Source organism: Phalacrocorax aristotelis, chromosome 25 (genome assembly GCF_949628215.1).
Source record: "Phalacrocorax aristotelis chromosome 25, bGulAri2.1, whole genome shotgun sequence".
In the NCBI taxonomy this organism is placed as follows: domain Eukaryota; kingdom Metazoa; phylum Chordata; class Aves; order Suliformes; family Phalacrocoracidae; genus Phalacrocorax; species Phalacrocorax aristotelis.
In genome coordinates this window covers 410,145-426,488 of record NC_134300.1, presented here as the reverse complement: position 1 = coordinate 426,488, position 16,344 = coordinate 410,145, and the positions used below count along the sequence as shown (strand labels likewise).

The window sequence follows — 16,344 nt, the reverse complement described above, 5'->3', positions numbered from 1 at the left end:
CGTTCCCTCCGGCAGGGCCCACTTCTCTGCCGGTCCTGAGGCTGTCCCCCAGCTCAGACCCTGGCCCCAGCAGACACACAGCCTCAGAGCGAGGAGCCAAAGCCCCACTTTCCCGTAGGAAAGGTATCCACCTCCTATCACCCTCTAAGGCCTCGATTCTCTGCCCCACAACACTTTCCCTGTTGCCCCATGGCTACTCACGTGGACCATGTCGTCAAAGCAGGCAGAGGTCTCCTCTGCCTCCAGAAGGGTTCCCATGAGATGGCCCAGATCTTCCAAGCCTCTCCTGTGCAGAAGCTGAAAGCAGCAGAGCAGAGCTGAGGTTCTGCATCCTGGGGGCTGCCAGGGCGCACTGTGGAGGGAGCCTGGGCCAGAGGTGGGCAGGCACTGGCCGGTGGGTACCTGCATGTTCACAGCTGCCCTCACTGTCTTCCTTCCCCTGTTCATCCGCGCCTTGGAAGGACAGGACAAGACGCTCTGGCAGCACACTGACAGCAGCTTGCGACTTTCCTCCCTACTCAGAGGTGGCCGCAGCTTGCTGGACGGAGGAAAATGGAAGAGAAGACAGACAGGGGATTTATTAGCCCTCTCCAGAGAGGCTTAAACCACAACTGGGTTCTTCCTAATCAAGGGCCCCATACCCAACAGCCCCAGCCCATGGCAGCGAGCACTGCCTTCAGCTCCAGCAACTCCTGCCTCCTCCCAGGCAGCCGGCAAACCCCCGCCCCTGGTGAAGGAACCCCTGGGGCTCCCTTCCTTTGGGAGACACCTGAATGCTGAACACCCTCCCACTCCACAGCCCCCGCAGCTGCCGGCCCCATGCTCAAGGCCACTGGGGCTGCCCCAGCCAGCTGGGATGGGGCACACTGGGAGTCCCCAGAGCCTGGGAACAGGCCTCACCTCAACTCCTCCAGGGCCTGAAACACTCCATACACCAGGGAGTCGCAGGGCTCCCGCTTTATCCAGTCCTGCAAGTCCCAGGAACACAAGCACAGAGTTGGCAGAGGGCAGGGACGTGGGACAGCCCTCCCACCTCCCCTGGGGACAGGCTCTGCCACCAGGCCTGGGCAGACACTGCCCCACGGACCCCCAAAGGCACCGCAGGAGGGACCCTGCTCTCCAGCCACAGCCACCCAGCACCAGCACTCAAGGGCCCCACCAGCTCGGGACACAGCTCCAGGAGCTGGCATGAAGCCGAGAGACCGTCGTGCCTCTGGGGAAACCAGTCCGATGGCGCAGCCCAAAACTGCCCCGTGCAACTGCCCCAGCTATGGGCACTCACCAGCAGGGTCCGCGTCGCCTCCTGCTTTAAGGAGAGCTCAAAGCTGCCGCAGTCGCCCACAGCCTGGATGGCACAGCTGACCTCGGTGATGCTCTGCACCAGGGCGAGCTTGAGCTGCGATGCCTGAGGCCAAAGAGAGCAAAGCACCCCTTGAACTCTTTCCAGAGCTGGGAGGTGGAAGAAGAGCATGGGCAGGGGAAACCCATGGCGAGGTTGGATGTGGACGTTGAGGACAAACCCTTCCTTGGGAGATCTTTAGAAAGAGACTGTCCGTCTCGGTACACCCCAGGCCCAAGGGGCTGGAGCTGGGGCTCCCACACATCCCTGCCCTGTGTGCCCCGCACTCCTACCCTCTGTTTGGCTGTGGAGAGCCGCAGGATGTTGCCCATGATTCCTTTATCCACGCGGCTGAGCAGCTGCTCCTTGGGGGCATGCCGTGCGATGCCGCTGTAGGTGCGCATGAGAACAGCGCAAGTGGCCTGAGCTCGCTCCATAGTGTGCTGCTGCCGTACCTGTGTTGACAGAGATGACCTGAGACATTAGCCCCAGGACTCCTGCGGCTCCTGCAGCAGGGCCTGCCCCACACCTTCACCAGCTCTTTGTTTCCCTGGGCACCTCCCAGCAGCTCCCCGAGCTGCTCACTGAGCTGCGAGCTCCAGGGCCGGGAGCTGTTTCCGTCCCGCAGCTTGGCTTCTTGCGTGGCGATGGGCAGGAAGTGCAGCCAGCATCCCACACACTGCTGGCTGTTTCACCACTGATTTGAGAGGTCCGGGAACTGTCTGGAACCTTTCTGTGGAAAGGTATCTGACATAGCCTGTCACGGTCCTGCTCAGAGACACCCAGCCTGTGCAGGTCAGCGGTACAGATGAGCCCAGCCTCTTTGCCTTCCCAGGCCAGGCTACACCGCGCTCTCTGCAGGGCCCTGTCCGGCCCTGCCCTGCCCTGCCCTGCCCTGCCCTGCCCTGCCCTGCCCAGAAAGGCTTCCCCACAGCCCCGAGGTGGGGATCAGAGCAAGCGAGACCTCGCCAGGCTCCTGCTCCCAGCCCCCGGCTTTGAGGAAGAGGCACAGTGTCACACCGCGCGCACCCCATCTTGTCACCAGCTCCTGCTGAACTTCAGTCGGGGCAACGTGGCTGCAAGCAAGCAACCGCTGCAGCTGCCCCAGCTGGGTGGCTCTGATCCACCAGGTGCCAAACCCCATCCTTTCCAAAGACACCTCAGGGGCCGCAATGCCAGGACGGCCCCTCTGAAACACAGGTCTCGGGTACCTCGGGTACCTACAAGAGGGCTAATCTAAAGGCACCTGCCGCAGTTTGCCTGCTGCAGCCGTAGAAGTGGAAAGAAGGCCAAAAAAAGGAAAGGCAAACAAAATCCTGGATCCTTTACCTTCCAGCCCATGGAAGTCTGATAGAACCAGTCCCTGGTGAGAGCAGCAGAGAACATGGTCACCGTGTCCAAAACCAGGTGGAAGTGGTTCTCGGCAGCATGGGCCACAACAGATATCATTCCCTGCAGTCACAGAGAAACAGGGAGTCAGCTCCTGCCCAGGCACTCAGCCATGGCCAGTGACAACGGCCAGGCAGGACGCTGCAGCGAGGGGGAAATGGCAGCAACAGGGAAATCACGGAAATCTGGAGCAGGGCCAGCAGCAGCCCTCCCTCTCCCCCAAGAACAGGCAGGGCATGCTCAGGAGGACATGAGCATCAGCTCACCTGGACCTCAGACAACTCCACAGGGTTTGTCTCCTGGAGGAACCTCAGCACCTGCCTTTGGACGTGTCTGAGGTCCTGACAACCTGCCAGCGCCGTCCCAAGAGCCTTGTGCAGGAATGGCTGAAAGAGAAGAGGCCGAGCCTAAGATGCGGTCATGGCGTGGCCTGTCAGGAGAGGGCTGGCCCCAGACGGACCCGACGACCCCTGGGAGCGGGCAAGGCCAGCCGCGGTGCCAGGCTGTAGCCAGACACTGGGGCAACCTGGGGGGAAGTGCCTTCTGGGGGCAAGTGAAGGGGGAGCAGTGAAAAAACCGCCTGTGTGGGCAGAGCACCGGCGCCAGCCCAGCCCCAGCGCGGGGCAGGAGACACACCTTCTCCCAGGAGCTGGGGGCAGAGCTGCCCAGCTGCTGGCTCAGCTCCTGGCTCAGGCCCACGGTCCACGCCTTGTCCTCGATGGGCTCCAGTGAGGCTCGCAGGAACTGGGGTGAACAGGAGAGGAAGCGAGTCTTCCCCTGACCTTGGCCAGGGCACTTTCCACGGCGCGTATCCCGGGATGCTGCTGGGGGAGAGCTGCTGCAAACAGCAGCTTCTTCCCCCACCCCACCCAGCCCTCTTGTCACCAGCCTCCCTCTTCTCCTACCACCTCAGGGGAGACCCCCCGGCACGGCGGACATCGGGGAGGAGGCAGTGCTAAGGCACGTGCCACAGCGTTAGAGGGCATTAGCCATCAGCCGTGGCACATGTGCAGACAGCAGCTCCTCTGAGCGGGCAGGCACCTACTGCGGGGGGAGGCGCAGGGTGCTCAGGAGGTGTCCCCACCTCCTGCTGCCCACACAGGCAGCCCTGAGCTTCCTCGCACAACTTTGCCTGCTCCCTCTTCTCCCCCTCTACTTGTGACACCGCGCCAAGGATGCTGTACCTTAAGCACACGGTGCTCCCACTCTGCAGAGTCCAGGGAGCTCTCAGTTCTTCCTAGAAAGCAAGAAGAAGCAAAAGCTCTTGCTGCTGCTTAAGCTCACACCAATGACAAGCCCGCTGGTCTCCTCTGCGGCCAGACCTCCCAGAAGTCCCAGGCCATCAGGCTACAAAGGGCCTACAAGCACCTACATTGTGAGGCCAAAGATACAGGCGGGGTCTCCCAGGGGCCTTTGTCAAAGTCGTTTGTCAGAGCCACCGATTCAAGCTGGGGAAGGACGCACTGACCACAGCTGATCCCCACTGCTTGACTGCAGCTCCCAGAACAACTCTGACCACTGAGTCGCAGCACGCACCAGCCACACACATTTCCTTCTTCATCACCCACCGCTTCCTGCCCGTTTCAGCCCTGCTCCCAGGCTAGTGCCAAGGACAGCTGCTGCAAACCTGGCCTGGCCTGGGGACTTGGTCCTCCAAAGCCAGAGGCTGGAACCCCTCCAGGAGCGCCAGTCCTGCCCCTCTCCCAAACACCAAGTCAGGCAGGACATGGGGGTGCCACCAAGACCTGCTGTCCAAGGGGACATCAGTGGCCCCGTCCATCCCCTGGGCCCGGTTGACACCGGGGGAACAGATGCCCCCAGCCTCAGTGCTGGCTCCCTGGAAGCAGAAAGGCAGCAGAGCAAGTGCAGGGGAACTGGGGACAACTCTCCTCCGTCACACTGGCAAGCTGCATTTTCCTGCCCCCCTCTCCCTCCCCGCCAGCCTCTTCCTCCTCACCCACACTTTACCTTCCAGGTACTGCAGCAGGAGGGGGACCTCGGTTGCCCACACCGCCCCCAAGGCTCGGTGGATCCTGCCGTGGAGGGCCTGCAGCAGCCGCAAGGCAGCGACTGCGCGTTCGCCACTCCTGTAAGGAGCTGCGGCCACCACCTAGGCGAGGACAGGAGAGAAGAGTCGCTCCTGCTGCCAGAGCCACAGCTTCTCCCGGGAAGGAGGGGAGGAGGGAGCTCGGGAGCTCGGCGCTGATCGGCCAGCAGCGGGCGGCCAATGGCTTCACCCGGGGCGCTGCCAGTCCCGAGGAAGGAGCGGGATCCCTGATGGGCTCGGGCAGGCGCGGGCACGCTGCCGCCTCCTTGGGGGCTCCCAGCACTGGATTAAGAGCATCTCTGTCCCAGGTTCTCCCACCACCCCTGTCCAGAAAAGCTCTTTCTCCAGGGCCCTGCTACTCACCAGCAGTCGAGCCAAGAGGGCCTGGGGAGCCGGCAGCTGGGCTGCGGGAAGGAAGAAAGGCTGGGTGAGCTGATGAGCCCCCACAGTGCCCTGCCCCTTGTACCTCCTATGACCCACACAGGGCTGAGGGCTGAGAGCAGCAGCGCTGCCACAGCGCTGGCCTGAGGGTTATCCCCAGGACAGCCCAGCATGAGACGAAGGCAGCTCCAGCATGGCCAGGAACGAGCCCCGGCTCACCAGGAGAGTGCTGCGAGCAGGAGAGACAAGTCTCTGTGCTGGGCAAGGGGCAATGTAGGGCAGAGCCCCCCACGCCCAGCAGCAGAGCCTGGCTCTGCCCTTTGGTTTCCTGGGCTCCTGCTCAGGGCTGGTGGGGCACAGGGAGACATGGACTGGCCCAACCCCCTGCCAAACCCAGCAGCACTCACTGGGGCTCCTACCTTGCTCCTGGGACTCTGTGGCATCCGTCTCCTCCTCTTCTTCCTTGCACCCTGCTCTCTCCCGTCTCTCAACTAGGGCTTGGAGGCAGTGGGAGAGCGGGACCAGCATGCCACTGTACTGGGCTGGCACGACATACTGCAGCAGCCTCGGCCACAGGAGCTGCAGAGAAGAATGGGGCAATTCACCACACTGGCATTTCCACTCAGCTCCAGGACAAAAAGGATGGTCTGCATTTCCCCGAGCCTTGTGCACTTCAGCACGCATGAGGGGAGAGGCTCAGGGCATGAGAGAGCACGAGGGAAAATGTCCTGAAGGCAAGAAGTAGCCACAGCAGCAGCGCACAGGGCGGCTTACTCGTGTCATCCCTCTCAGAGAGACATCCAGCGAGCCCAGGATGTCCATGCACAGGGCTCGAAGAGCTCCATCCTCCTGGGTTTCCCAGGGAAAAAGGCCTCCTGCCACCTGCAAGACAGAGTTGGCAAAACCCCCATTACGCTCAGGCCCTGACCGACAAGGCTCAGGCACGACTCACTAGGGCTCCTGCGCCAGCCTCCTGGCAGCCCTGGCTGCAGCACGTCCAGCCCAATGGATGGGGAGGAGCATCGGAAGCCCTTTCCTTATCCCTGCTCCCAAACCAGAGCCTCTCTGAGCCTCAGAGCAAAGCGATGCACACGGATCTCTCGGCTAGGGGATGCTCTGGCCAGAGGGCAGATCCTTGGCAAGTCAGCAGGAAGCTCGGCCCTCCCCAGCTTTCATCATGAAAATGCTCACTGAAGGGACGGCCAAATGGCCTGTCCCCTTGCCAGAAGCGGTGTGGGCCCCCAGACTGCTCTCAGATGGACAGGGTGTGCTTTGGAGGGCCAGAGCTCGACAACACCACAGAAAGCTCTTCTAGCCAGGCCCACCCGTCTGCACTGGCTGCCTTTGGGTGATGGTCCATGAGCATTTAAGGACGGCGGATGTCCTGTCCCTGCAAGCCCTTCCCTTTGCAAGGCGGCTTTGCGGAAGGCCCCTGTGGGCACAGCTCAGCCCGTGGGGTGTGCAGGCAGCCCCGCAGTCCCAGGTGGCACGCCCGGGTGCAAACCCACGTCATCCGGTGACATCTCCACCAACATCAGCACAGACACCCACGAGGAACGGCCATTTGGAGGCCGCTCTGATGGCAGTGCCGGCAGTGATGGCCCTGCAGCGTGAGCCCTCCGTGGCCAAGGACGCCTGCAGGAGCTCTCAGCACAGCCCATGCACCGGTCAAAGGCCTGGGTGTCCTGCTCTGCACTTACCAGTCTGCCCGAGGTCCGGCTGAACTCCGTGAAGATGTGCCCCACCACATCCCATGCCCAGCAGCTCTGGCAGACAGAGCTGAGCAGCTCCCTGATGAACTCCAGAACTGCCCTCCGCACCTGCCCAGGGGAGAGGGTGGTTACGACCTTCCTGTTCAAACCCCAAAGGGAAGCCACCTTTGCTTGGGGGCAGCCTTTGAAGTGGCTCGCAGAGGCATGACGAGCGCATGGCAGGAGCTTTTGCTCCTGCCGTCAGGGCTGGGCTTTAGCACGAGGCTGCACGGGCGTTTGCCCCACAGAGCACAACGACCTCCCCACTCCACTCTGTCAGCTCTTCCCAGGGAGGAGCCATCACCCACCTCCTGGGCAACGTGCTGGCGCTTCCCCAGGCACCCCAGCTCTGCCCCAAGGGTAAGGGTTTCTCTGCCTCCCCTGATGGCACCACCCCTACCCACACCAGCTCACCTGGGCACTGGGGTCATCGCACACTGACCCCACAGCCTCCACCACCTGGGGCAGCTTCTCTCTCGTCGCAGGTGCTGGAAGAGATGTGGAGAGGGGGGCGTTGAGGCACAGCCCTGATGGCAGAAGGGATCCCTCGAAGCTTCCAAGCACACCAAGGGGACAGAAAACGGGGCCTGACTCTGACTTCACAGGAGGCAGCGGTGTAGCCAGAGCAACTCTGTTTCTAGAGGCGCAGCTATTTTATAGGGACTGAAAACTAGGGTAATATGGCAACACAGAGGATGAGAGAAACGTCGTGGGTACAAGCAGCTCCTCTGCACACCAGCCCACCCACCATCCCACCAGCCTGCCCGTGTTACCGAGCTTGGAGCACCGCCCCTGGTGTGCCACCATTCCTAACTGCCGGGGCAGAGCTCGAGCCCTGTCACGGGGCATCAGCTCGGCTGGGGGACCTGCTCCTTGCAGCTCCTTTTGGGTGCAGGAGCACCAATTTCAGGCCATTCCTGCTCCCAGCCCAGCAGCCCCAGCCCCTGCCTTGTGTCCCTGCTCCATGGCACTGACCGTCAGAGCGGACCAGCACTGCCAGCAGGCCCACGGCTGCCACGCGACCGGCCTCACTCCCACCGCTCAGCTGGGAGCGTAGAAACGCGACAGTCTCCTCGGCGTACATTTGTGCTGCAGGGAAGAAATCGCATTCTGCATTAGCAGGCAGCTTCCCCTGACCGCCAAGGACAGGGAGAGAGCTGCCACAGCACGGCGGGGCATCGCCCAATCTCCTCTTCTTACCCTGCAGCACGACACAGCGGGACAGCACTGCCTTATGGGCCGGGCCCGGCTCTTTGGTCACATCAGAGAGCTGTGGGAACAAGGTCCGTTTTAGAGAAAGTCACATCAGTGTTGAAAGGGGCTGAAAACAAATTGTGCTCTCAGCTTCCCTCTCCCTGGGCACTCTGGGCACGGGACCCACAGCTGAAACCCAGCCCACTCCACAGTGGCCCCCCTGGGCATGCACAGAAGTTGCAGCCGCCCAGGCTGCCCAGGAGCTGAGGCTGAGCAGCGTGAAAAGGTGTCGTCACTCCAGAGTCCTCCTGCAACTTGGCCGAGAGGGAAATTGCTGTGGGAGCTGGGCTGTCCCTCAGGCCCATTCTAAAGAGCCAGGGTTAGGCCTCCTGCAGCCTTAACGTGGCGCCTGCACCACAAATCCTGGCGTGCTCCTGGCCTGCAGGAAGGTCCTTGCGGAGGGACGCCCTGCCCTGCCCTGCCCTGCCCTTCCTTGCCTGCCAGCTGGCAGGTCTTTCCCCTCCATGGCAATCAGGTGTGCAGGCCCCAGGCCAGCGGCAGGGCGCAGGCTCCCCTTACCTGGCGGTGCGCAGCAGTGCTGATGGCAAGAGCCGTGCCCCGTGGGACTGGGGTCTGAACTCCCTCCAGCGTCTCCAGGACATAGCTGAGGCTCTACAAGAGAATGGGGGAGGAAGAGGAGGCTAAAGGCACCTTGGGAAAGGAGAAACCCAGCACATCTGTGATAAGGGCAGTCCCTAACACCAGCTCCCAGGGAAAACACCAAACCCTCCCGCACGGGGCTTCTTGTTTGTCCTCCCCTCAGTGTGCCATCGGGAGGGTCTCTTTCCTCTGAACAGAGCTCAGTCTTGGCAACTCAGTTTCCCAGCACTTCCCACTCACCAGACCTCACCCCTCACTGGATGGGACTGGACGTGGCCCTGGGCATTAGGGCAAAGCTCTTCCCGCACGCAGAGCCCCAGGGAGGTGGCGATGCCTCCCTTCCTGAGAAGATGAGCCCTAGGGACTCTTGCCTCCCTCCTCGCCCCCTCTGGGTTGCTCTTCTCTTGCCCAAAGAGCACAGGAAGCCCCAGGCCTCCTCTGCTCTCCCTGTTCCTTCTCTAAGGGCTTCCCACCTCCCCCTGGCACCCCACAGCTCCTCAGCGCCTCGCGGCATTCGCATAGACCCACCCCAGCAGCCACGCCAGGCCCTGCGCAGCACCTCACCTTGGTGACCCGGGAGGTGTCTCGGACCTCCCGATATTGGTGCAGGAGCCAGAGGAGCTGCTCCCAGGCATGCTCTCGGTGCTGCTCCTCACGCAGAAGGACACTCATCATGGCAGCCACCGCCCCGAGGACAGCCTGCTTGGCCTGAAGATGGAAGGCGGAGGCTCTGCTTGGAGGGCTGAAGGACTGCCTAGTGCTCAGCATCCCCTAGACACCACTCGGCCCTTCCCACAGAGAGGGGTCTCCCTTTCCTTTCTGCCCTGCAGGAGAAGGGCTCACTCCACAGGAGAGAGGCCATTTCCCCACGCTGCCCTCCCTGCAGAAAGGCCCCAGGACCCGGCTGCTTCCCCACAGCGAATCCCCCTTCCCTCCCCACTCTGCTCGCACCCCACTGGGCAGTGACGGACCCACCGACGTGGACATCCCCCGCCACAGCCTCAGTTGTGGAAACCAGCGCTTCTCTCACCTCTTCCTCCCTGCAGTCCAGCCAATTTTCCACCACAGAGCAGAAGACCGGGTAAATGGCTTCAGAGAACCGTGCCGCTGCCCCTTTGCGAGGGAAGGAGCATTGCTCCCGGTTGCCAAAGTACGTATTGACTCCTTTCGACCATTGCTCCAGAACTGCGCCAGGAGAAAGGAGAAGGGAGCATGTGAGAGTCTGCTGCAAGGACCGTACCTTGCACTCTCCTCCAAGCCTGCTTTAAGGACAGATGCAGGTTTGGCAGGGCTCAGCCCAGGACCAGATCTCAGTCTGAGGGCAAGGTGTGCTCTTGAGGTGTCTGGACTCAAACAGCCCACTGTTTCCTCCTCTCCATCGTACCTTCTCCTCCCCAAAGGCCCCTTCCCCTCCAGCGTTTCTCACTGCAGCCCCTTCTCTTCCCTTCCCACACATACGCCCTTTCAGAGCAGGGATTTTAATCCCAGAGGAAAGCAGGGGAACAGAAACCGTCGGAAGGGACCCAGGAGTTCCACCGTGCAGCACCACTGTGTCCTACCCATAGAAAACTCCTGGCCTTCCCTTGCTCCTTCTACACACTCGCAGCAGTTTGGGATCACCAAGGCCTGACCTCGCTGTGGGCTGACACCCACAGTGTTCCCTCTGAGATCATACGGCGGCACCAAAGGCCACCCCAGCCCCTACCCCTGGGGCCCCGGCCAAGGAGCTGACACTCACCACTGCAGACGGCGCACAGGATCCGGCCACTCCCCACCCGGCTCAGCACGGCGCGCAGGGCGAGCAGCGTCATTCCCACAAAGGGGATGCACTGCAGGGCTGCAGAGAAGGCAGGGACAGCGGGACCGAGAGGGTCAGTGAGAGGCACAGGAGACTGGGGGGTCTGTCCCTGGCAGGGCTGGGGCTGCAGGGCCATGCAGGATGTGCCAGAGGGCGTGGGGAGGGCTGCCTTCCCCAAGGGGGACGCAGGGAAGCTCTTCGGCGTAATGGGGAGGACAGTGTGGGGCAGAGACCCCACGGGTTTGTCTCTAGCATGTTGTCACCCTTCGGGAACTGGGATCAGGCTGGTAAGGCAAAGCTGCGAGCCGGGCCTGGCACACAGAAAGGAGGCACGACAACTCCGTGGCCCCCCAGTTCAACACAGAGCGTTTAGGGAAGGCGAGGATCCCTTCTCCCCGTATCACAGACCCAAACCAGGAGGCTGAGGGTGCCGTACCGTAGCTGTGGGCCATTTTGCCCAAGGTGAGGAGCACAATCTCATCAGGGACCTTCCCCATGGCCTTCAGGTGGCTCTGGAGCTCGGACATGACAAAGTGGAAGTGGGAGCGGGCCAGAGCCACCAGGACATCACTAGCAGCCATCTTCACGTCACCTGCCACACCCTGCAAAAGCGTCACAGGTTAGACACTACCGAGAAAAAGGCTGAGGCACTCAGACAGGCTGAATGACCCCGTCTCCTCTGGAAGACCCCTCGGGGCAGTTGTCCTCAGGGCTGGGCAGCTGCCACCTCTTGTACCCTGGAGCAGGCGAGCAGCTCCCTGGCGAGACAAGGGCATCTCTCCCCCAGCACAACGCTGTGCTGCTGGCCCCTCTCCCTCTCCACGGAGATGCCAGGAACAAACTGTCACAGACTCACACCCCACCGGGACCTCTCTGTGCGGCTGGTGGGCTCCCATGGCTCTTCCTCAAGGCAGGAGAAATAACCTTGAGCTTGAACCCAGCTCTCGCTCAGTTAGAAACGGCCCCGAGGCAGCTTCTCTGCACAGCTCCCTGCATCCCCTCTCCAAATCCTCTGTAACGACGAGTCCCCAGAGCCTCTCCCTGAGCACCTCCGCTGGGTCTGAATAACCAGGGAACACCTCTGCACCACTCTGTGCTTCCCCCAAGACCGGGGGCGGAGGCAGGCTGCTTTGGTGGCCTTGAAGGAGAACAAGCTCACCTGGGCTGCTCGCATGTCACTGGACGCCTCTGCTATCAGGCGGTTCACAACACCGCTCGTCAAACAGCCGTCGCCTCCCTGCAAGACGCTCTCCAGCTCCCGGTATGTCTCCACTCGCTCACCCTGAGGACAGACCGCAAAGGGGAGTGATGCAACTTGCTTTGCCCTCCTTCTCAGGGAGCCACGAGAGAGACCTGGTGCCCCCCAAATCATCTGTGGGACACAGGCATGAGGTACGAGCTGCAGGCATCGGTCGGGACAGCCACAGGGAACAGCAAGATCTTCTGCAGCGCCTCTGACACTAGCAGAGAGCCAGGCGGGGAGATTGACTCCGGCAGGGTAAAAGGCCATGCGGGAGCCTAGGAAGTCACTCCTGAGGGTGGGGAAGGCGGAGGTCAGAGGGAAAGCACCAGGCAAGGAAGAGTGTGGCTGTTCGCTCAACTCCTGCCCAGATTTTGGCTACCTCAGCTCACATTAAGGCTGATGTATGCTGGGAGCAGTGCCATTAGGTCAAGGCGAGAGCACCACGTAGGCAGGGCAGGTGGCCGGAAAGAGCTAAAGGGCCGTGATGCAGCCCTGATCACCTGCAGATTCCTGTCTGCGGCGGCCATTATCTTTTGTCCGGCAGTTTCCTCAGAATCCACTAACTTATTGAAATGCTACAGACCAAACCTCCAAGCTGGAGGGTATAGAACATGGGCTTACTCAAAAACCTTTTGAAGGAGATCCAACAGCCGCTGAACTGCCGAGGCTTTTGTGCTTCCCGGTGTGATACAGGGGATGCCCACACCGTGACGGAGGAGGAAGGATGAGCCCTCTCACCGTCAGCAAGGTAACATTCTCTTTTTTGCTCATAGGTGCACAATATTAAGAGTTCTAGGTTGCAAGTGATGAGACCTTATGACTTGACTGGTGAATAGGTGAATTCCGGTGATATAGACCAGTCTGGGCACCAGTCTCGCACGCGCAGGAGCCCCGGAGCTGGGACAGTTCCCCAGCCAAAGCTAAGAAGGGACCTCGGGCACTTGGGCAAAGGCGCTGGAGAGATGCTGGGATTTATGCCAGAGGCTTTGCCTTGCCCAGGAGAGCACTGCAAGCTCCTGGGGAAAGGAGCGTGAAGCGGTCGCATTAGTCCAGGTTGAGGGGGCAGGAACGGTGCTGGGGGACGACGTGCTTGCAGGAGGGCAGAGGTGCTGTTGGGTGAGATCCCCCTCTGCCACGGCACCTGGCGAAGCCAGGGGCATGGAGGGGAGCCCTCAACTCCCCGCCTCACCTCATTGTCTTGCAGCTGCTTTAGCAGAGAAGTCCCGGCAGCCGCAAAGGTGGTGACAGCCGCAGGGACGGTTCCCGTTGCACTGCCTCTGTCCTCAGAACGCTCAGGGCTGGACTGGGAAGCCACACATGGGCACAGAGCTGGAAGGAAAGACAGACATGGTTTTGCTGGTTGCAGGGCTTCGCACCGGGGAGGGGTGAGGATCTCCCCAGGCACTAACAGCCTGTGCCGACTGTACTGGCAAGAGGGCAGTCAGTGGGGTTAGGGGAGGGAGCCTTCCCCTCACTGTGGCACTGGGAAGACCACCTTGGGGGACTGGGCCCATTCTGGGCTCCCCAGGGACAGAACAGAGCAAAACGCTGGAGGCCCTGGGCTGGCCAGGGGACGGACATGGGGCTCTGCAAGGAGAGGCCAGGAGGACTGGGGCTGGGCAGCCCCGGCAAGAGCCGGCCAGGCCAGGTTGTCTCTGGTCAGTCCCCAGACGCCCCACGGAGGGCAGGGAGAGGACAGAGCCAGAGCCCTCTCGGAGGTGCCTGGCAGCACGATGAGAGGTGACGGGGACGCAACCCCCAGCACCCGGCTGGGACAGACATTGCCTCCAGCAGGCATCAGCCCCCAACCTCCCGCCAGCCCCTCACCTCTGAGCACTCTCATCCTCCCCATGGCAGCAGGATCTCTGGACTGACGCACTGCTCTCTCCGGGCAAAAGCCATGAGAAAGTGGGGCAGCACCAGCCCCAGGAGGGAGATATAGAGCCCAGCCATTGTGACCCCGCTGCGGAATGCGGCACCTCACAGAGGGCTGCTGTGACATGGGGACATGTGCTGGGGACACACCGTGGGACAAGGACCGGACACAGCAGCACCCTGGGGACCCCCACAGGCCCAGAAAGGCAGGATTTCCTCTCCATCACTTGCATTCACTTGTGGTCCTCAAGCAGTTTTAACAAAGTCTTTCTCCAGACAGCCCTTCCCAGCTCTGTCCCCAATCCACGTCCCCCCTCCAGGGATCCAGCCCTGGAAACATTCACGGTCAGGTGTGACGGGGCTTTGAGCAACCTTGTCTAGTTGTGCCATGTCCCTTCTCATGGCAGGGGGGTTGGACTAGATGACCTTTAAAGGTCCATCCAACCCAAACTATTCCATGTTTCCATGATTCTATGACCCAAGGCAATGTGGTCTCAAGGGGACTGACCTGGCCTTTGCCCTCTGCATTTTCTCGCCCCGGTTTTCTCCAAAGAGGATGGCCCTGCCTGTGTCTGTGTGTGCCCTGCCCTATGTCTCCTCCAAGAATAGTTGCTCCCATTCTCCAGCCCAGACCAAATAGGGCAGAGAACGGAGACCTCCAACCCATCAGACCCAACTGTGCCACAGAAAGACAAAGGAGACTCGTATTCAAACGGAATATCCTTTTGCTGTTTGCTGGACTGTGGATGAGCACGGGGAAGCTGACCTTCCTAGGTGGTTTCTCAGCTCAAATCCAGATGAAAGGATGACCAGAACTGCCACCTCTACCACAGTAGGAAATGCACACCTACCCAAGCCCTTCATGCTCCTAGGCAAGCCTGTGGGCTCAGAAAGAAATGTCCATACAGTCCTCTGGTCTTTATGAAAGGCTGCGTACGTGCTCATCTCTTGGATTTTTGGGTGTGGGGCCGTGTGTGGGGGGGGGTTACCCCTTAAGACAGGACACAGGCGAATCAAGACAACTAGCTGGTATCTGAGCGTAGTTTCCCAGGCTGGGCTGTCTGACTCTGCCTAAAGAATAAGGGAGTGGGTTAGGCTGCTGCTGCGCCCTGCAAGAGAGGTTGGTCTGCAGATGTCAGTTTTGGAGCTTGTGAGCAACGGGAGGACAAACTGGCCGTTACTCACATTAGTCATTCCACACCGTGGCCATCACTCCTCCTGGGAACAGACGGGAAAGCTCTGGATGACAAAGGCTGTCAGGACGCGCTCCAGAAACAGAAGGTCAGTGCAAGGAGATCCCCATCACCTAATTGCATAGAAACAATTCCAGCTCAGTGAAAATGAAACACAGAACAGCATCCACCATCAAAACTCTTTCAGTGGTAGGTTTAACTGCTGCAGAGCTGCAGGCTGAGGACCACCACTGCCTCAGGATCCCAGAAGAAATAATAACTGGCAAACAGTAGCTCCACCCATAGCCCATATCTATCTAGGCTGTCAAGGTAGAATAGCTCAGCCTACAGCTCTGGAGGTATAGACCAGCCTATACTTATATCCTGTGTCTACCTACTCGATGATCTGTCCAGAAGGTGAAATCATAATTACCTTTTGCCATGGTTTTAGCTGGGATAGAGTTAATTTTCTTCACTGCAGCTGGCACAGTGCCGTGCTTTGGGCTTAGTATGAGAACAATGTTGGTAACACACCGATGGTTTAGTTGTTGCTGGGTAGTGCTTATACTAAGCCAAGGACTCTTCTAGCTTTCCGTGCTCTGCCGGGTGCACAAGAAGCCGGGAGGGCACAGCCAAGAGAGCGGATTCAAACTGGCCAAAGGGATATTCCATATCATGTAACGTCGTGCCCAGAGTGTTAACTGGGAGGAGCTGGCTGGGGGAGGGAGGCAGCAACCGCGGCTCGGGGACGGGCAGCGTTGGTCGGCTGGTGGTGAGCGGTTGTGTCGTTTGCCTTTCTGTTTTTTTCCCTTTTTCCCTTTTCCTTTTTATTATATTGTCAATTAGTGTTGTTATCATAACCAATATTATTATCATTATTATTTTATTCTAATTATTAAACCGATCTTCTCTCAACCCACAAGTTTTGGTTTTTTTTTTTCTTTTGCTCTTCTGATTCTCTCCCCAGTCCCACAGGGGCGTGGGGGGAGTGAGCGAGCAGCTGCATGGTGTTTAGTTGCCGACTGGGGCTGAACCACGACCGACACCTTTGAAAGAGGATGGAACTGGAGGGGGGGAAGAGAGGAGAAGGAGAGAAATTGCTGGCAAAAAGGGAAAGTGTCAGCACACAATTAAAACGAAAGGAGCTGAGTAATCCTGAAGGCCAGCTCAGCCCAACGCACTTTGGCTGGTGAAAAGCGGTGCAGCTTTGAGGAAGAAAACCCTGACTTTGGTGGTGGGATGCACACAAACATCAGAGTTCAGATCTGAAAGAGCACAAAAGCCCTGATAGGGCTCCTTTTCACTGTCCTCATACCTGTGTGCATGCTGTGACTTCCTCCTTTCCCTGAAATCCTGCCAGACTGACAGGAAAGTGGCTTCTGCCCAGGCCATGTGCCACGAGGAGAAACACTTTTGGCCATGAAGCGGGTAGCAAATAATGCAAAGCAGAGTAGAAGCAGAAGCAAAGGGGCAGCCGCCCCTCGGCTTTGGAGAT

The 16,344-nt window shown here is 60.1% G+C and overlaps 1 protein-coding gene across 1 annotated transcript; it reads right to left on the bottom strand.

Moving 5' to 3' along the window:
• Window positions 1-2,567: 2,567 nt before the first annotated feature.
• Window positions 2,568-13,755, bottom strand: LOC142048170 (maestro heat-like repeat-containing protein family member 2B). The gene is made up of 20 exons (XM_075074812.1): window positions 13,678-13,755; window positions 12,992-13,105; window positions 11,719-11,841; window positions 10,996-11,161; window positions 10,500-10,598; window positions 9,792-9,946; window positions 9,326-9,469; window positions 8,681-8,773; window positions 8,108-8,177; window positions 7,883-7,996; window positions 7,322-7,395; window positions 6,857-6,976; window positions 5,931-6,038; window positions 5,576-5,735; window positions 5,139-5,179; window positions 4,697-4,838; window positions 3,913-3,965; window positions 3,365-3,472; window positions 2,995-3,114; window positions 2,568-2,791 (listed from the first exon to the last, which is right to left on the bottom strand). The coding sequence occupies exons 1-20, from the start codon at window positions 13,753-13,755 to the stop codon at window positions 2,576-2,578; spliced, it is 2,298 nt and encodes a 765-aa protein (XP_074930913.1). The 3' UTR covers window positions 2,568-2,575.
• Window positions 13,756-16,344: the final 2,589 nt, after the last annotated feature.